The 21,400-nt window shown below is 41.2% G+C and overlaps 1 protein-coding gene across 2 annotated transcripts in view; it reads left to right on the top strand.

The window, feature by feature from the left end:
- Positions 1 to 21,400, top strand: part of HGF (hepatocyte growth factor) — a 262,687-nt gene that overhangs the window by 121,757 nt on the left and 119,530 nt on the right. For both annotated transcript variants that reach the window (XM_075342579.1, XM_075342578.1), the window contains exon 8: positions 6,337 to 6,502. In XM_075342579.1, coding sequence (XP_075198694.1) covers positions 6,337 to 6,502 — 166 coding nt within the window. The remainder of the gene's footprint in view (positions 1 to 6,336; positions 6,503 to 21,400) is intronic.

Here is a 21,400-nt window from a genome sequence, read left to right as displayed (position 1 = left end):
AGTGCAGACCCTTCATGTGAGGAGTGTGGGTGCAATGAATCTGCACTCACTCTCCCCGGGTCAACAGCAGCAGAATCCATGTCGTAATGGTTGCTACCAAAGCTGCAAAGCCCTGCTCATGAGGTAAGGGCATGCCTAATCAGGAGAACTATTCTTTATTTCCAAATATTGGTATTTGCTGATATTATTGCTATTCCACCTACTATATATTGGGGATAGGATCTTGGAGATGGAATACCCCTTTAAGTCCAGTTATCCAGCTGAATGAATACTTAACAACAGAGCTGGCTATTTAGATGTGTTTTCTTGTGGCGTATAACGGACTCTCATGTTTGGTAGTCGTTCAGCAGGGAAACTATAAAAGCAAATCTCTCCATTTGGAAATGTAGTATATAGCTCTCCTGATCAATTATGTTCCTTATCTCATGAGCAGGGCATTGCAGTAATAATAATAATTTATTCATTTATATAGTGTTATTAATTCCATAGCGCTGTATGTCTTTGGAGTGTGGGAGGAAACCAGAGTACCCAGAGGAAACCCACGCAAACACGGGGAGAACATACAAACTCCTTGCAGATGGTGTCCTTGGTGGGAATTGAACCCAGGACCTCAGCGCTGCAAGACTGCAGTGCTAACCACTGAGCCACCATGCCGTCCATTTAGCTTACAGATTCATAACCACCACTCACTGTGTCTGAACACAGGAAGCTGAGCTGACAGACGCTCTGTGCATGCGGCAGCGTCTATTGTGAAGGAGAGGGCCATGGGGGGATCAACGCTGCACAGGTACCGTGGGACACTGGGGAACACCGGTGGGGTTATAGGGGGTGACCTGGCAGGGCCTGGGGAGGAGTTTTCTGTCGCATGTGTCATGGCACATGCGACAGAAATCAGAGGAGTAGGGTGAATGCGGCCGGCGCGCTGCTGTGCGCGTGGCCATCTTGGATTTCTGGGAGGGCATCAGGGGGGCAATTTAGCGACACCGGGGGACCGGAGGGGACCGGGGAGGAGATTTATCATGTTTGTTCATGCCAGATGGGAGAAAAATAATTTTTTACCGACACTGTCATTTACTGTAATGTGATCATCAGTGTACGGTGTATACCTGTGATCACGTGAGCGGGGACCAGAAAAACCGTCCTGAATCATGATCTCCAGGGTCTCAGCTTGCCCTGAAACCCTGGAGATTTTCTGACGCTGGGGGGTGCTATTCACTTATTTCTGCCTGCTGTTTATAAACGGCAGATCAGAATAAGGCTACATTAACACGACCGATCCATTTTTGTGGTCTGCAAAAAACAGTCCGTTTTTTTTCACGGGTGCATCCGTGTGGCATCCGTTTCCGTTCGTAGACGGTCCGTATGTCATCTGTTTGTCATCCGTGTGCCTTCCGTTTTTTTTGTGTACTGCAAAAAAACTGAAGGAGGGAAAATACATAAATTTACCCAGGATCCATAGCTTCAACCTACATGAGACGGTCACATGTTCACTACAATGCCATTTTTTTACTGCTTTTCACAGCGTAGAGCGCTCTGGTGATTTTCTTGTGCTTATACACTTCATATCAGTCTTTTCTGTCATTATAATGGCAGAAAGACACATAATGTCCCACTCTCCTGCATTTTGTAATTTTGCACCCTTTGGTGCCTTTCATGTGGCACTAAGGGGTGCTTAGCTTTGTATTTAGCCAAACAAATGAAAAAAAAAAAATGACGTAGGGTTCCCCCTATTTTTGTAGTCAGCTAGGGTAAAGCAGACGGCTGCAGCCTGCAGACCATAGCTGGCAGCTTCACCTTGGCTGGTAATCCAAAACTGAGGGCACCCCACACTGTTATTTTAAATTAAATAAATAATTTAAAAAAAAAATTTTGGTCCCCCCAAAATTGGATCACCAGCCAAGGTAAAGCAGACAGCTGGGGTCTGATATTCTCAGACTAGGGAGGTCCATGGTTATTGGACTTCCCCCAGCCTAAAAATAGCAGGCCGCAGCCGCCCCAGAAGTGGCGCATCCATTAGATGCGCCAATCCTGGTGCTTCGCCCCAGCTCATCCCGTGCCTCGGTGCGGTGGCAAACGGGGTAATATATGGGGTTAATACCAGATGTGTAATGTCACCTGGCATCAAGCCCTGGGGTTGGTGAGGTCAGGCGTCTATCAGATACCCGACATCACCAACCCAGTCAGTAATAAAAAAAAATAGACGACAAACACATTTTTATTTGAAAAAACACTCCCCAATACATTCCCTCTTTAACCAATTTATTAGAAAGAAAAACAAATCCAGGTCTGGTGTAATCCAAGGGGTTGCCATGACGATACACACTGTCCCAGTCAATGAAGAGCAGGATGTTCCCCATTGGCTGGGAGAGCAGTGCAGTGACCTGAGCTATCATCAATGGGTCAGCCCACGTCACTGCAGGACATGACAAGTGCTGCTGTCAGCGAGGTACATTACCTGCGCTGATCTCCTGCACTGCTGACAGCACCTGTCACTGACTTCAATGATCGCCGCCTTCACAGCCAAGTATCGTGAGCAGCCCGTGACGTCACCGCTAGTCAGTCTCGGGTCGGAAGCGAGAGAAGGTGATGTGACAAGCGGCGGCCATGGAGGACAGCGACAGTGCTGAAGTCGGGACTTCATCACCGCAGGTAAGCCGAGCGGGACCATGTGTGCAGAGTGCCAGGTGGGCGGCGCCTAGTGGGGTAATGTGTGCAGAGTGTCAGGTGGGCGGAGCCTAGTGGGACCATGTGTGCAGAGTGCCAGGTGGGCGGAGCCTAGCGGGGTATTGTGTGCAGAGTGCCAGGTGGGCGGAGCCTAGCGGGGTAATGTGTGCAGAGTGCCAGGTGGGTGGAGCCTAGCGAGGTAATGTGTGCAGAGTGCCAGGTGGGTGGAGCCTAGCGAGGTAATGTGTGCAGAGTGCCAGGTGGGCGGAGCCTAGCGGGACCATGTGTGCAGAGTGTCAGGTGGGCGGAGCCTAGCGGGACCATGTGTGCAGAGTGCCAGGTGGGCAGAGCCATGTATGCTGGCGGCGGAGTGCAAAGTGGGTGGAGCCTAGCGGGGTCATGTGGCGCTAAGGACGTCAGTGTCGTGGACTGCATGGCTGGGGGCAGGTGAGTGTGTGTGTATGTATGTGTACATGCCGCGTGCAGGAGGGGGCGGAGCGAGCTGAGTGGGGAAGTGTCGGCTTCCTGCACACGTAACTAGGATAAATATCGGGTTACTAACCAAAGCACTTTGCTTGGATACCCGATGTTTATCTTGGTTACCAGCTTACCGCAGGCTGCCAGCAATGGCTCCTGCACACTGTAGCTGTAAAAAGCCCTGCTTTTTGCTGCTAGAACCGTTCTCGAACGTAACTAGAACTATCAAACTTTAGCAAAAAGCTCGAGTTCTAGTTCGATCTAGAACACCCCCAAAAATCACTCGAACCGCGAACTGGAGAACCTCGAACCGCAAACCGCGCTCAACTCTAAAGATGTGTCAAATTCAGTAAGAGTCATGAATTTGTCGTCTGTGTCAACTTCCGTGTGTCACCAGCAAAAATGTACGCCAGTCAGGCTATGGCGTTCATTTCAGTCGTAATTTGTAACACTTTCATGATGAATGCACTTGGCAATGCCTCTGATTTAAAAATTACAAAAGTTGCAGAATGTTTCGGCAACTTTGAGTTGTGCAAAAATATTGAAACATTTCAAAACTGGCAAAAACTGCTGGATGAATCGGAAACACTGTCTATTTGTAGCCAAACCAGTGGGATGTTATATTAGTCACAGTCTGTTTCAAGTGTTTTATTAGCATGTTGTGTCAATAAATCTCACGCCCACACAAATAATAGAGGGTGTAGAAACTCTAATAACCAGAGCAAAAAGTACACTAAAGAGCTAACATAGACAATATCTGGAATGTACATATATAATATGATGAATAGTGCAAAGCAGACTTTAATGCAAAGTCTAAAAATATACAATACATGATAGAATTTGATAACTAACCTCCCACTACTCCATATAATATCTTGAGATTGTGGCTTACAGAGATACAGTTTCCTTGGTCTTTTCTTATTGATCACTAGAGATGAGCGAACCTTTGGAAGTTGGGTTCGCATGGGACATTCGAACCTTAGATAAGGTTTGGTTTGTGACCCTGATTTGAACCAAACTTCAATAGAAGTCAGTAATTGGGCAGTTTATGTCTTCGCCCACATGCAGCCAGCCATAATCAGAACACGTCCGGGAGCTGGTGGGTGGGGTTTTTCAGTTTCTTTTGTGTGTGCACACTACATCTGATCACGCTAATTTTACCCCCAGTGCGAGCCGTTCAAACACTGCACATGGATCGCACAGAGCTGAGCATCAATCATACCCAAGCCCAGCGCTGCTCGCTTGAGTGGTTTGCACTTATAGCTCTCTTGAACTTCGAACCCAAACTTTGTTTTTTTGTGAAGTCGATTTTTCGAACCCGAACCTCAAACCTTGAACCTCAGGTTTGCTCATTTCTATTAATCACCCTAATCTAATTGTTCAAATTAACCATTAGCATCCCTAATTCTTGTAATGGTTTTTGTGTTACATCTGCATATGGTGCTTGCTTACATCTTTGAATATATGGTATGACTTATTCATTGTTACATGGAATGTTTAACCATCTGAGAATTTGAACAATTTGTTTTGTGAAAGCAATAATTGTTGCTTGTAGATCAGTATTTTCGCTGTGCTATGTTCTGTTGATGCCCTTAGTTAAATTGAGAACCTGTGTTGTTTCTTCGAGAATTTAATGTACTCTTTGTGCATTAAATCTATGAGATACACTCTATTTTGGTGTTTGTTGATCAACAGAGAAAGACAAAGGTCTGAATGTCTTCAAGTCATAATGTCAAGATGTTTTATGGAGCTGTGTGAGATTACTTATCTATTTATTCTATTCTATCATATATTATACATTTTTTTAGATTATCTATGAAAGTGAACCTGTCATGTTAATATGCACCCAGAACCATGAGCAGATCTGGGTGCATATTGCTAATCCCTGCCTAACTGTCCCTTTATATACTAGCATAAATAAAGAGATCTTTAGAAAAAATATTTCTAAAGATCTCTTATCTTATGCTAATGAGGGAGGGTATTAGTCCCGAGGGCATTTGTTCCCTTAGCTAGTCGGCCCACATAGCATGCTAGCACACCCCTGTGGGCGTACTAACATGCTAATGAATACGCAGCGCGTACCTCACTGTTCATGGCGGGTGACGAGGATTGATGCACTCTGCACATGATCCGAAGTACCCGGAACTTCTGATCATGCTCACTAAACTGATACCAGATGTAAGCTTCTCGGCTTCAGTGAGTTACAATGCACATGACCAGAAGTGCTGAGGACTCCGGGTCATACCCAGTGTGCATCCATCCTCCACCGGCTGCCATAAACAGTGAGGTATGTGTGGTGTCGCTGCGTATTCATTAGCATATTAGTACACTGACAGGAGCTGCTATGTGGGCCGACTAGTTAAGGGGAGAAACAAGCTTGGGTCCCTGCTCTCATTAGCATAAGTTAAAAGATCTTTAGAAACACTTTTTCAAAAGATCTCTTTATCGATGGTAGTGTATACAGGGACGGTTAGGCAGGAATCACTAATATGCACCCAGAACTGCTCATGATTCTGGGTGCATATTGCACCTGACAGGTTCCCTTTAAAGCCATTAGATAATTCATTATGATATATCTCTAGATTCCAGAGATTGTTAGCTCCCACATTATGACAATGAACAAAATTGGAGAATTGGAGTATTTATAGAAAAATGAGAGTAGACACATCTGGAAAGTTAGAAGTATCTTCCTGTTAATTCCTGAAAATGTCATGCTAGACACAATAGAAAATTACTCCAGTGAACAAAAGATTTTTTGAACTATACTGTTTTCCAGAAAATAAATGCACATAATGTCCAGAAAATAAACATGCCGTAAACATAATCTGGCATCCCTTAGAATAAGATTGCCAAAACAAATATAATACATTAAAAAAATGTCATGGATAACAATATAAGCATTTATGCCAGATGTTTATGTCCTGGATATGGCAACAGCTGCCCATTAGTTTTAATGGCATTGGGGCTTTATTTTGATTTGTAAGAAAGATATAAGGTCTAATTGTGACCTAGGAATGAAGTAGATTTGGTCACCTCCGAGGTCACAGATTATGGGGTGTCCTGTCTTGATGGGCTATGGTTTACCATTCTATTACAGAATGAGAAAATAAGTCTTCTGCCTGCAACAACAAGGAGCATAGTTTACTTCAACATAGAAAAGTGAAATAACCTTGTACTAATGTTGTTATATTTCAGCACACAGCATCATCGATCCCACTAATATTACTACAGATTGTGTAAAGAGTCAAGGAAAAGGCTATCGAGGAACTGCGAGGACAACCTACGATGGGATTGTGTGTCAGCGGTGGGATTCCCAGTTTCCACACCAGCATAGTTTTACTCCAGAAAACTACAAGTGCAAGTAAGGAAATATTTGAAACAATTAGATGTATTGTATCTTAGCACTGCAGGTTTTCCATAAGCCTCTCAATATCAATTTTTTTGAAGATTTGCATTAGAAATAATTTGTGATACCAACAGGTTATTAAGTACAAATATTACTAGACTCATACTAACATGTCAAGTTTATTTTTATTATAAAATCTTATCCTTTCCTCACACAAATAACACCATATTTTGTGCTAGGAGACCTGCTATAGATCATAGTCAGGAAGAACTGCTCCTAAACTGTCCATTAAGAATAAATAGAGTCTGCAGAAAACATTACTTATCAAAATTTCAGGAATGTAATAAGGTTCTCTTTTAAAAGGAATCTCATATTTTTTTTTACTTTGAAGGAAAATTGAATACAGTACTATTCATTGGTAAAGACCAGAATTACAGAGATATTTGGTGGAATAAGTAATCGTCCAATGAAAATCAATGCAGTAAAAAATAATTATGTTTACCGTTACAATTCTTTCTATATTCCAATAGACTCCTGCCCCCAAGTACTCAGTAAGGCTGTGTTAACTAATCATTCTATTTTTTAATCTGTTTAGAAAATTTAAAAACAGATCCGTTAATGGATCACTTTTATAACGGATCAATTAACAGATCCATTATATTTATATTCAATGGTTCTGTTGACGGATCTGTTATTGTCTAATATAGCTAGCTAGATAGATAGATTGCTAGATAGATAAAATAGATAGCTAGATAGCTAGATACATGAATAGAAAGCTAAGTAGATAAATTGAACAGATAGATAGATAGATAGATAATAGATATATAGATAGATAGATAAATAGATAGATAGATAGAGAGCTTGGACAGCTGTTTAAGTGAACTACAAATTATCTGTAAAAAAAAGACGTGGGCTCCCCCCAATTTTCATATCCAGCGCAGGTACAGCAGCAACCCTCAGCTATCAGCTGTCACTTGGCTGGTTATCCAAAATAGAGGGGATCTCACTGTTATTTTTTTAAATTATTTGAATAAACAATTAAACTATATAGCATGGGGTCTCCCCCTTTTTCAAAAACCAGGCAAGGGACAACAGACAATTGGGAACTGATATTATTAGGATGACAAAGGCCATGGTTATTAGTCCCTTTCCAGTAATACATTGGAACAGTAATACAGTGGAACCTCACTTAACAAGTAACCCAGTTAGCGAGTATTTTGCCTAACGAGCAAGGCTTTCTGTAAATTTGTAACTTGGTTTACGAGAAAGCTTTGCTGTATGAGCAAAATACTCACCGCCCACACTTCCGGTTCCGTACATCCACCGCGCTCTAACCCGCACTTGCAGTCCACACAAACGCACACAATCACACACAAAACACAGACAAACACGCACACACATACAGTATTATGCTCACCTTACCTTCTGTTCCATCGCCGGCCTCATAGTTCTTATAGTTCGCCGGTACATCGTGATGAGGGAGGAAACGTCGCGGCGAACTACAAGAACCATGAGGCCAGTTATGGAACGGAAGGTAAGATGAGCATAATATGTGTACCTTCCGTTCCATCACCGGCCTCCTGGGTCCTGTAGTTTGCCAGTATAGGATGTGTATCAGCATTCGGCAAGCATCGCGACGAGGCAGGAACTTCCCCTTTCAGCTGCTACTCAAAGGCAGCGCACTGGCCAATCAGAGGCAAGCGTTCCTGCCTTTGACGTCAGCGCTCTGGCAGCGGAAGTTCCTCCCTCGTCGTGATGGTTACCCAATACACATTCCGTGCCAGTGAACAGCAAGTCCCAGGAGACCGGCGATGGAATGGAAGGTAAGGTGAGCATAATATGTGTGTGTGCGTTTCTGTGTGTTTGTGCGTGTTTGTGCATGTTTGTGCGTGTTTGTACGTGTTTGTACGTGTGTAGAATGGCAAAATAGGGGACCAGGATGGGACATTTAACAAGTTGTGGAACGAATTGTCTGCATTGCAATGATTTCCTATGGGAAATCTTGCTTTGCTTAACGAGTAACTTGGTTGACAAGCACAACCCCAGAATGGATTGTTCTCGTTAACCAAGGTTCCACTGTACATCCATTAGATGTGAATTGCCAGCTGGCATCAAGCCCTGGTATTAGTAAGTTGTGGGCATCTAGCAGACACCCATATTACTTATTCCAGTTGTACTTAAAAGAAAAAAAAATATTTGAACAAAAAAACCCCAAACTTAAGCCATTGTTCACCAATTTATTAAAAAAATGCCAAAAAGAGTTTCGAAGTAATCCACAGCGACGTCCCACGACAATCCCAAAAGCGAAACCTGAAAAACATAAAGAGAGAAATTAGTAAAGAAATAAAGACAAGAGACACCCTCTTTCACCAATTTATTTCCCTATAAGATCTCTAATCCACATTTGATGTAATCCAATAAGGGGTCCCAGGATGATCCCATACTCACTGTCACAGTCAATGAAGAATAAAACATTCTCCATTGACTGTGAGAGCACTCACTGCAGACTCACACACTGCTGGGTGACATTCACTGGAGTTACCTGAGATGACCTCATGAGTTTGCCCCATGTCTTAGCAGCTCAGTTTATTTTCTTTTTTCATCTACTGGATTAGTATTGTGGATTTCTGCTAGACACCCACCAATTCCTAATACCAGTGTTTGATGCCAGCTGGCATCAACCCTATCTATCTATCTATCTCTCTCTACCTCGCTAGATATATAAAATTATAACGGATCCGTTATAGGTTCCATTGACTATAATGACAACGGATCTGTTAAGGGGTTGGTTATAAAAGTGATCTGTTTGTTCAATCCATTAATGGATCAGTTTTTACATTTTCCAAATGGATTTGAAAATGTAATGAATACAGAACATGCGAGCACAGCCTTACTCGGATTTACTTACAATACTTGAATAGATTGCTCATCATGCTTAATGGTATTTATTTGCCCTTTGGCATGTTTTGCTTTGAGATATACATGATAACCATTTTTGTGCACAGTGTAAACAAAATACTTATCTAAACTGAAGCCAATACATCATAGACATTATAGTTCATATAAAAGTCTGAGAGAAATTACAATTCAAATTAGACAGGAAATCTAATGGACTGGATAAATGATGCGTCACTCTAGGTGTTCTTAAAAGGGTTGTCCAGTCTAAAATGACAAACCAACAGTCATGCTATGTGGCTGCAAATTTGTGACTCCTCACATCGCACATCATGTTAGAGCCATTCTGCGGTGTTATAGTCATTCTGTGATGTCTGACTATGTGGGTGTAGCATCCCTCAATGCAAGTGTTATAGGGTGCTAGGCTGCACCCTATAGTTGGATTCCAGTTGGAAGTATACATATCAAACACTCACGGCCTCATGACTGCCTTTTCTAAGGGTACCATCTCACTAAACAACGTACCAGCGATTCCGACCACGATATGACCTGCTCAGGATCGCTGGTGCGTCACTACATGGTTGCTGGTGAGCTGTCAATCAGGCAGACCTCACCAGCGACCAGCCACCAGCGACTCTGTGCTTGGTAACCAGGGTAAATATTGGGTTACTAAGCAAAGCACTTTGCTTGGTTACCCAATATTTACCCTGGTTACCAGCGTACACTGCTTAGCGCTGGCTCCTTGCACACGTAGCCAGGGTACATATCGGGTTATTAGGCAAAGCGCTTTGCTTAGTTACCCGATATTTACCCTGGTTACTAGTGTACGCTGCTTACACAGAGTCGGTGCTCGTTGGTCTCCCTCCGTCAAACACGCTAATGTGTGTTGGATAGCGGGAGACTAACGAGCAAAAAATGAACCAGAATAGTGTGTAACGATCAGCGATTTCACAGCAGGGGCCAGGTCGCTGCTTAGTGTCACACACAGCGAGATCGCTGATGAGGTCACTGGTACGTCACAAAACCTGTGACTCAGCAGCGATCTCGCTATGTGAGAAGTACCCCTAACTCTGACAGTAAAGAATATTCTCACAGTGCACAGTGGGTGTGATATGAGGATTCAAAAGTCTACAATCACATAGTGTACTGTAAAGAGGAACTGCAGACTTGACATTTTAGACCTGACCTCCCCTCTATCCCCGTTGCATAATTTTCATTTTGGCAGTATTCAAATTGTCTCTCCAGTAAAGGAGACAAACTCTAGCACAGCGCCACCTATTGGAAGTAGCGATCCTAAAAGTCACAAGTGGATTTTCAACAATCCTTTGCAATATGACGCAGGATATATAAGCCAGATCAGAATCCCAATTTGCAGACATGGTGTTTCGGGGTGCTTGCCCCTCGTCAGTGCAAAGTATGGGGGTGTCTGATCTGGCTCATGAGAAAGCTATGTGGGGACCACAATGTACATTTTGGCAGTTTAATTTTTCCTCCCTTTCTTGCCAGAGCTATAACTATTTTTTTTATTTTTATGTCCACATAAACATATGAGGGCTTGTTTTTTTGTGGGACAACATATACTTTTGAATGACACCATACATTTTACCACATAGCGTACTGTAAAATGGGAAAAAAAAATTAAAATGTGGAGAAATTGTAAAAAAAACCCCCAGAATTCTAACTTTTTTGGGGACTCGTTTTCACAATGTACATTTTATTGTAAAAAGAACTTCAAAATATGATTCTCCTCATCAGTACAATTGCAGTGATACCAAACATATTCAGTTTTTCTCTTATGTTAGTGGTAACAAAAAATTTGAAGTTTGCAAAAAAAATTTGTAGATTGTGTTGCTATTTTCCAAGACTCATACTGTTTTAATTTTTCAGTCAATGGAGCTATGTGATAGCCTCTTTTTTGTGGAACGAGATTATATTTTAATTATACCATTTTGGAATTGATATGATATTTTGATCACTTGTTACAGCATTTTTTCTGACAAAGAAGCAACCAAAAAACACGTAATATTAGCATATATTTTTTTCTTTATAGTATTGACCGATTATGTTAACTATTTTCATATTTTGAGATATTTGACTTTTCTGAATGTGTGGATACCACATGTGTATTTTTTATTTTTTTTATCTTTATTTTTAATGTGTCTAATGGGAATGATTTTAACTTTTATGTGTATGTTTTCAAAACATTTTTTTTACTTTTCACTCTTTTTAATAGTCCTTTTAGGAAACTATAACCTGTGATCATTTGATCGCTTGTGCTATATACATCAATGCCATAGCATTGTTGTATATAGCAGAAATCACTATGTCCTTTGAAAGTAGGCCACAGGCAGGTTTTCAAAGGACCGCTGTTATGACAAACATGGAGGTCTTCAGCAGACCTCTGTTGTTATAGCAATCTATCGGCGACCTGCAATCACATCGCAGATGCGCTGATCGGCACTTAAAATTACACACCTCCATGCCAGCATGTGTTAAAGCCTGCTGTCAGAGTTTGAGCAGCAGGGCCTGGCTGTAACATACCGTGAGACAGATCAATACACCCACTTCCATGCGCAATACAAGTGTAGCCAATGTCGTGAAGGGATTTATATTCCCATTTAGAAGAAAGGTATTTTAACAGTTCATTTCAGAAAATACAGTATCTTTAAAGAAGAAATATTTTCTATGAACGCAGCTGGTATTAGGTGGTTCAGTGGTTAGTAATAAAAATTACTATTAATAACATTTTCTCAGTATTAGCTACAAATATAAATATCAGATGTGATGTGCATACAATTGACAGTGAAGCACAAGAAAACAAAACATTGATATGCACTGGACAAATAAGGGTGAATACTGATCAGCTAACTCCCAACGGTCTCAGATCCAGCAGTAATGTATCCAAGCGTTTGTTGGGTAGTTCCCAACTAAACTCCAAAACAGACTTGGTGCAAGGTGATTAGAAATATTTATAAAAATCTCAGACCACAACACGTTTCTGGGCTCAAAGGCCCCTTTTCTATGTGGCAGAGATATCCACCTGAGTCCAGAAACGCATTGTGTACTAACATTTTAATGAAGAACTTTTTAATTACCTTGTGTCAGGTCTGTTTTGGAGATAAGTTGGCAAATACCCTACAAATGACTGGATACATTATTGTTACCACTTGGTTTTGTTTTTTGGCATGCTCAGCTGTGCATGCAAGATAGAGGCGCAATCATGTTTTAACTAATTGAGGAGTTGTGCCCACCTGACAGAACCTCTTAAGGTGAGCACTCCAAATTTATGTGGGTCTCCTTTGTTACCAGTACTTACCCACCCTATGTGTGCTTCTTTATTTGTTTTATTTTTTCCCTATGTCTGGATCCAGCAGGACAGTCCTAATTGGGTGGGCTGGTCTGCTGTCCTAGCAAAGTCGTCTTCTGCTGATTTTAGGGTGTGGTTCTGGCATTAGAGATGACTGAGCTGACCCTTGGAAATTCGGTTCGGTGGGTGCTGCTGGACTTTGGACAAAGTTTGGTTTGGGACCCGGACTTGACCTGAAACCCAATAGAAGTCACTAATTGGGCAGTTTGAGTCTCTGCCCACATGCAACCAGCCACAAAAAGATCACTTCCTGGGATGGGTGCGGTTTTTCAATTACTTTTTGTGCAGACTACATCCAATCATGCAGTTGTTACCCCCAGTGCGAGCCGACCAGCACTGCAAGCTGCTGAGCACTGAGCGTACCTGAGTACAGTGATGCTCACGTGAGTGGGGTGCATACGTGAAGCACCCGATCTCCTAACACAGTCTTTTTTTTTTTTTTTTAAAGTTTGTGTTAGGTACGAACATTGAACACCGATCCTCGGGTTCTCTCTTCGGTATCTGGAATCTCTCTCCTTTGTACACATTTTCATTCAATTTTGCAACTTATTTTTCTTTTTTCTTAAAATCTGATTTCTCCTGGATTTGAACGTCCAACCTGTATCATTGGAGGCAGGAGCAAAAGCTTTAGAGCCACAACTTACACTGATTGTATTCTTCTAAATTATTGATACATATAAATAAATGATATACATCTGCATTTTTTTGTACCTATATTCAAGGGGTAATATAAAAATCTGATTTTTTTTCTTCCTATAAAATTGCTAGAATATAATCCAATAATCCAAAACAATTATTTGAATTAAATTTTTAATGCACTCTTACAAAATAAGAAATAAGTTCTGGTACCCCTTCAGCTTCCTCAGCAGCAAGATTTACAGTAAATACCCTCTATTTGCTCATAAAATTTTAAGATAAATAAATAAAATCTGTGCTAATAGGAAGTTGTATTTAATAGAACAGTAATTACTTAAAACAATAAAATAACAATATTGCCATTACCAGAAATTGGTAAATATAACCCTAGAAAAAGGATCTTACATAGCTAATAGCTCAAAAGTCATGCAATAAAATTGCATGGTCAATAACAATGTTTTAATATTTATAACAGGAAAAATTGTATTTTTTAGGTTTTGCAACTTTGAAATAGTGATCCAGTAATTTAATATTCCCATACTGTTTGTGGATACGGCACTGGCCGGTGGCTACCATCCACTGTTTCTACTAGGTTGTTTAGACTAATATATGTCCACTGAAGTCACAGGGAGATTCTTTATAAACTATTAGTGATTCAGAGGATCTAGAAGTCCGAGGAAATTTAGCCCTAGTCAGTGAACACTAATTAGGCCAGTTTAGGTGTAGTTCATACAGTACTGTTTTAAAAAAGCATATAGCAAAAGAGTCAAGGTATTACGTGCCTTCCCCAGTATCAGACTAGTAGAACCCAGCACTCCACAATATTGCAGCCTGCCGACTGCCGAGACCACATCGGAGTGCACCTGGGGTAATGCCGCCAATACTCGTGGGTTGTGCCCGACTAACTGTACCTGTGATGCAGCCATCTTCTGGATGGATCCTCGATCCAATGGATCCCTATGTCTGTGAATGAAGTCCCATAGGGGTTTGGAGAGACTAGGTCTCCTACGTCTAGGTATGTATCATCAGCGCTCTACAGGTGATCACTGCTAAGGTTCCAAGTCAGAATGATCAGACTTTAGATCTCCTTGCGGCATGGGTTCACCAGGGCTCCACAGGATTGGACTTTCTAAGGCGTTTGCCACATGGATCCTTCTGTTGATCAGTAGATGGTTTAAGCAAAATGGCGTTATTAATTTTTTTCTCCGTTAAACTTCTAAAAATGTCATAAAATGTAACTGCAGCTGTGTTCACACGTAATGTAAAAGCTGCATTTTCTTCTGCTGCTTTTTATCTGCTCATTATTTGTAAGTTTCCACAACAGAGTAAGCAATAATAATCTCTATTCATTGCATTTTTTTGCTCGTTTTTTTAATGCCTTTATTTTGATGGGGTTTTTTTGGTGCAGAATGAAAGCAGCATTTTTAATGCTTTTTGTAATAATACATAAATGTTTTGACTCTGCCTTTCAAAAAAGCAACTGTGTTTTTAACATACATTTCTTCAAGCTCCACATGGAAGCTTCCAGAGAATAAATGCACTGAAACTGCACAGTACATAGCATGTTTGTCATTTTTCATGAAATCGTATCCTCTTTATTGTGTCTGTACAGTTATTATTATTATTTATTATTACAGCGCCATCAATTCCATGGCGCCTTACATGTGAAAGGGGTGTACATAATAGGGACAACTACAATAATCATAAACAATACAAGACACAAACAGGTACAGGAGGAGAGAGGTCCCTGCCCGCAAGGGCTCACAGTCTACAAGGGATAGGTGAGGATACAGTAGGTGAGGGTAGAGCTGATAGTGCGGCGCTGTATCAGACTGAGGGTTATGGCAGGTTGTAGGCTTGTCGGAAGAGGTGGGTGTTCAGGTTCCTTTTGAAGCTTGCCAAGGTAGGCGAGAGTCTGATGTGTTGTGGCAGAGCATTCCAGAGTATGGGGGAGGCACGGGAGAAATCTTGGATGCGATGGTGGGAAGAGGAGATGAGAGGGGAGTAGAGAAGGAGATCTTGTGAGGATCGAAGGTTACGTGCAGGTAAGTACCGGGAGCCTAGGTCACAGATGTAGGGAGGAGACAGGTTGTGGATGGATGGCTTTGTATGTCATGGTTAGTGTTTTGAACTGGAGTCGTTGGGCAATGGGAAGCCAGTGAAGGGATTCGCAGAGAGGAGAGGTCGGGGAGTAGCGGGGGGATAGGTGGATTAGCCGGGCACCATAGTTTAGAATAGATTGTAGGGGTGCGAGACTGTTAGAAGAGACGCCACAGAGCAGGAGGTTGCAATAATCCAGACGGGAGATAATAAGGGCATGTACTAGGGTTTTTGCAGCTTCTTGAGAAAGGAATATACGGATCCGGGAAATATTTTTGAGTTGGAGGCGACAGGAGGTGAAAAGGGCTTGGATGTGTGGCTTGCAAGAGAGATCAGAGTCTAGGGTTACTCCCAGGCAGCGAGCGCGTGGCACTAGGGAAAGTGAGCAGCTAATGACATTGAGGATATGTCAGGTGGGGGGGTTGAGTGAGGAGGAGGAAAGACAATGAATTCTGTTTTGTCCATGTTCAGTTTTAGGAATCGAGCAGAGAAAAAGGATGAAATAGCAGACAGACATTGTGGGATCCTGGTTAGTAGGGAGGTGATGTCAGGTCCAGAGAGGTAGATCTGCGTATCATCAGCATAGAGATGATACTGAAAGCCATGGGACTCTATGAGCTGTCCCAGGCCATTATCTATACCTCGTCCACTGGATACTTTTGCTGGGTAATTTATTCTTTATGTGGTATATGGTGATCATTAAATTTTTGGGGACTTTGTGGTTTAAAAGTGTTAATTCCTCATTATTTTTGTGCAGTTAATTATTTTAATATATGTCAATGTTTGAATACAGAAATATGAAATTGAGTCTTTTGAGTAAAATAAAGCCATGATGTTATTATTAGTGTTCTTAAAATTCTGACTCCTAATGAGTCTTGGCTGTGGAAGCTATATTGCACAACATTGAGCAATATTGTATGTGGAGCCAGAACCACTGATTAAACAATTTATGGTACTTTTGTTGGTTTAAATGCAAAACAGAGTCATGTCTGTGATGGAGAGTAGAGATAAGGGCATAAATTCACAAGGAATTGAATTCTACTAGAATATTACAACAAATCACATTTGCCAAAATGCAAATTTTGTTGTAATTGACTTCCTTGAGGATTCAGCAAAAGGATGACCACTTGCTGCCATATTTCTGAATTATGAGAGGCCATCAAAATGTTAGCTGTAGGATGGAAACATTTTGCAGGACAAGTTAAAGTTTTAAAAAATATTATTTATTCTACTATTAAATGTACTGACAAACTGGGAAAAAAAATGCAGTTGTGGTGAAATTAGGAAAAAGTGCAATTCATTCATGTTCTTTGTTTTTTTTTTTTACAGCGTATATTATATAGTTATGTAATAAAGGTTACTCTGAATCATGATTCTCCAGCTGTGTATGATTATGGCCATACCAAACTTGTACAGATTTTCTTTTTATTCAAGTTTAAAAAAAAAATTCTAAAATTCATGAAAAAAAAATAAAATTGTGTATTATGTCACTTTTTTCCAAGACTTGTAACGTTTTTATATTTCTATCAATTAAGCTTGGTAAGGGCTTGTTTTTTGTGTGAAGAGCTGACAAATAATGTAAACCTTTTTCGGTTCCATACAATGTTTTAATTAGCTTTTTTGGGGGATTCTTTTTAGGGAAAAGGGGTGACCCCAAAAAAACCCCACATTTTTGGCTTTTTGATTTTTTCCATGTAAAAGCGTTTACCGAAATAAGATTTCATAAATTATATTTATGATTTGATATCAACTGTTTATTTTTTATTTCTTCTGAATGGGGGAATAGAGGAGTGCTCTATATAGTTTTTTACATTTCTTACTCACCTAGTGAACTTGAACCTGCGATATTATCACTAGGGGCTGCTGGGAGCCATTAAGCACAAATAGTGATATGCATTAGAGATTGACAGTGGCATTTAAATGGTTAACAACCACAGTTGCAGGTAATCTCAGGCCATGACTGTTACATGCATAAGTTGGCTCATTAATAAAGCTGCTATCTTTCTTGTGTGGAGAGACCACAGCTCAGGAACCCCTTGATCACCCCCACTAACACATATGTATATATGAAATTGGTTTAAGGGGTTAAGCATTTGGCAATCTTTTGTTTTTGCATTTTATTTTTCTAATGATGTAGCTATATTAGGATTTGTTTCTTTTGGGACCAGTTGTACTTTTGAATTATACCATTGTTTTCACCATAGATTTCACTGAACGAAGGGAAAAAAATTCCAAGTGTTGTAAAATGGTGAAAAAAATACCCCACAATTCTGTGATTGTTGTGCTGTAAAAGTGATTTGGCAACACGGGTAAATCTATAGCAGGTGCAGAGATTTTACACCCTTGCACTGGAATCCAAGGGGCCCAAATGGTCCTCTTGGCCCATCTGAACAGACCAATTCTATTACAGACCAATTATATTAGGGGGCCTTGTTGGAGATTTTGCATTGGGGTTCACAAGCTTTACATTTTGATCCACTGTCTGGCAACATAACTGGGAACACAATTTTCCAGGGCAATATAATTTTGACAATGCCAAGCTTATAGTTGCTTTTTTTTTCAAGTGATGGAGAAAAAAATGAATTTGGAAAAAAAAATAATTTTGAATTTTGTAACCATTTTCTGAAACCTATAAATTTTTCTACTCTTTTATCAGTAGACTTCTGTCAGGGCTTGTGGTCTTTCATTTAAAGCTGACATTTTAAATGATACTAGTTTGGGTACATACTAATTTTAATAGCTTTTTATTGTATTTTTCTTGGAAATTATAGAAATTGAAAACTTAAAATAATTTTGAAAAGTCACAAAATTAGGGTGCAAACTGTTGAGAGTTTTGTCATTGTCACACCAATTTCTCCAAGCTTCGGCAAAATGAGCAGAGTGGGGTCAGGAGGAGGATGTAAAAGGGTCATGATACAACAGCTCATCTAATTGTTGATGAGCTGTGGCATTCCTTATGCTAGAAATCTTGTCAGACACTCCTGATTCATGGAGAGGCCTGCACCAGGAGCGTCTTACTTCACCATGACCTGTGATGAATCAGGGCCATAGTTTTAACACTTTACAAGTAATTTGTCACAACTCTCCACACATCGGCTGTCTGGTGAGCTCCTGTAAATGTGTGGACACTATAGCTAGCAATATTACGTGACCATCTGTCTGGTGGTGATCTTTGTGACTTCTGTTTTGGTGGTGCACGGTGAGTAGCATTGTAGTGGTCAGTGTGACTGGCATTGTTGCGGTGAGTGTGGGTGGCAATGTGGTGAGTTACTGTTGCTAGCTTTCAATGTGGCACAGTTGTACCCTAGTACATGCCCTTATTATCTCCCGTCTGGATTATTGCAACCTCCTGCTCTGTGGCGTCCCTTCTAACAGTCTCGCACCCCTACAATCTATTCAAGACATCTGCAACACATTACCTGAATATTAAATAAATTAATATGCATGGCTTCTGATGTGTGTATGCTTCTGATTATGGATATATCTTTTACCCTGGTGTGTCCGAAAGTCCAAAAAATAGAGTAAGGTATTTAGTAATACTATTACTACTATTAAGATATGACATCTGACATTATGAAGCTTTAGAGGTTTACGCTATAGTTTTGCACTTTCACTTTACCAGAAACCTTGTAAGGTATTTATTACTGCACATGTGATTCAGGATCAATCAATTTATCAAAGCAATTTTGCTTCTGGAATAAATTGCTTTGAAAAGTCCCTACATTTTTGCACAACTCCTAAATTTTCCTATCAGTTTTTTTCCAACTTGACAAAATGCGAGGAGCTGGGGTGGAATATGGGAGTGGCGAGGCCATAATACCACACCTTGTCTACTTCATGACGAGCCGTGGTGTTCCTTAGGGTATGACCGCACTTTGCGTCTCCACCTGTGTTTCAGCTGCTTTTTAGGTCCGTTTTGAACTGCACCTTTTTCATGCCAAAAGGCATGCGTTTTGATTTGCCAGCAAAGTCAATGGTAAATGTTGATTTTCAGACCGCACTTTGTGTTTCTAAACGCTGCGTTTAATTTGCATATTTTGTGGCAAAAACCATGCAAACAAAGAAGCAGCATGTCAATTGTTTTTGCCATTTCTGCAGCGTTTTGCTAACATTGAAGTCAATGAGAAGTGTCAAAAAGCAACAAACATCAAAATTCCAGCGTTTTACATGCTTTTTAGGTGCAAAAACACTGCGTTTTTTACTTAAAAAACGCATGCTTTTCAGACATTAAAATAGTGGAATAATATGTCCCTTTACACACACACATAGTCTGACAATTATATTAGTGAAAATTATGATTTTATTGCTATTTTAGCAATAAATATTATTAAACCGCTATAATTTCATGAAATTTAACTAATTTCTTTGATAATTCAAAAATTATCTATGTTTTGCTTTATTTGTTATTTTTTCATCCAGTTTGACTATTTACCGTATTTTTCGGACCATAAGACGCACTTTTTTTTCCCCCAAATGTTGGGGGAAAGTTGGGGGTGCGTCCTATGGTCTGACTATAGGGCTGCGGCCGGGAATGAGGGTGCTGCGGTGGAGCGTGTCATCGGGGGCACGAGCAGGCTGTAGCAGCCTGCTGTGACCACGTGGGCCCGCTCATTACATATGCACGCCCATCCTCCCGCCCATTTCTCAGCGCAGAAGCCGACACTGACAGGTGGGCGGGAACACGAGCGGGGGTGAGCGCATAGTAAAGAGCCGGTCCGCATGATCACCCCTTGCAATTACAGCCTGGAGTGATCATGTGCGGCTGTATTCACTGCCCCCCGCGCGTCATCATCAGCGCGGGGTGCAGTAAATCAGTGTACTCACCCGTCCCCGTGTGTGGAGCCGTCCCCCTGCATCATGCAATGTCTTCCTGTTTGTGCCGGTCAGCTGATCTGTGCTGATCAGCTGACCGACACAGACAGGAAGACATTGCGATGCTTCAGGGGAACAGCTCCACACACACAGGTCAGCAGCGCAGAGAGGAAGATGATTGGTGCTGCAGGGAGTGAGGAAAAGGTAAGTATAAATGTTTATTTTTTTTCCTCTGTGCTATAGGATACAGGCCATATACCAGGATGGTATATGAGCACGATGGGGGCATATAGCAGGATGGGAGTATATGAGCAGGATGGATGGGGGGTATATGAACAGGATGGGGGGTATATGAACAGGATGGGGGTGTATGAACAGGATGGGGGTATATGAACAGGATGGGGGTATATGAACTGGATTGATGGGGGTATATGAACAGGATGGGGGTATATGAACAGGATGGGGGTATATGAGCAGGATGGATGGGGGGTATATGAACAGGATGGGGGTATATGAACAGGATGGGGGTATATGAACAAGATGGGGGTATATGAACAAAATGGGGGTATATGAACAGGATGGGGGTGTATGAACAGGATGGATGGGGGAATATGAGCAGGATGGATGGGGAGTATATCAATAGGATGGGGGTATATGAACAGGATGGGGTATATGAATAGGATGGGAGTATATGAGCAGGATGGGGGAATATGAGCAGGATGCTGGTATATGAGCAGGATAGGGGTATATGAGCAGGATGGGGGTATATGAGCAGGATGGGGGTTTAAAGCAGGATCATTTACAAGGCAGGAGGATCATTACCAGGATGGGGTACCTTAGTAGAGAATTTGGGGACATTACCCCCATAAGTGAGATCACCAAAAATAGTAAATATCATTTATTATATGAAAAAGACATACCAAACACAGATATAAGATAAAAACAATTAAAAAGCAACAGCTTGTACACACATTTGATGCCTAATGGTATATGGCACCAAACAACACCCCACCCCCTCAGCAGGCCAAAGAACCCAAAAATGCAAGAATACAAGACTCCAATAAATATATACAATAAAGCAGGATCCGAATTGATTCAATAAT

The sequence above is a fragment of the Anomaloglossus baeobatrachus genome, chromosome 4 (assembly GCF_048569485.1).
Source record: "Anomaloglossus baeobatrachus isolate aAnoBae1 chromosome 4, aAnoBae1.hap1, whole genome shotgun sequence".
NCBI classification, from domain to species: Eukaryota; Metazoa; Chordata; class Amphibia; order Anura; family Aromobatidae; genus Anomaloglossus; species Anomaloglossus baeobatrachus.
Note: the sequence above shows the minus strand (reverse complement) of the source record. Positions and strands in the feature narration are given on the sequence as shown.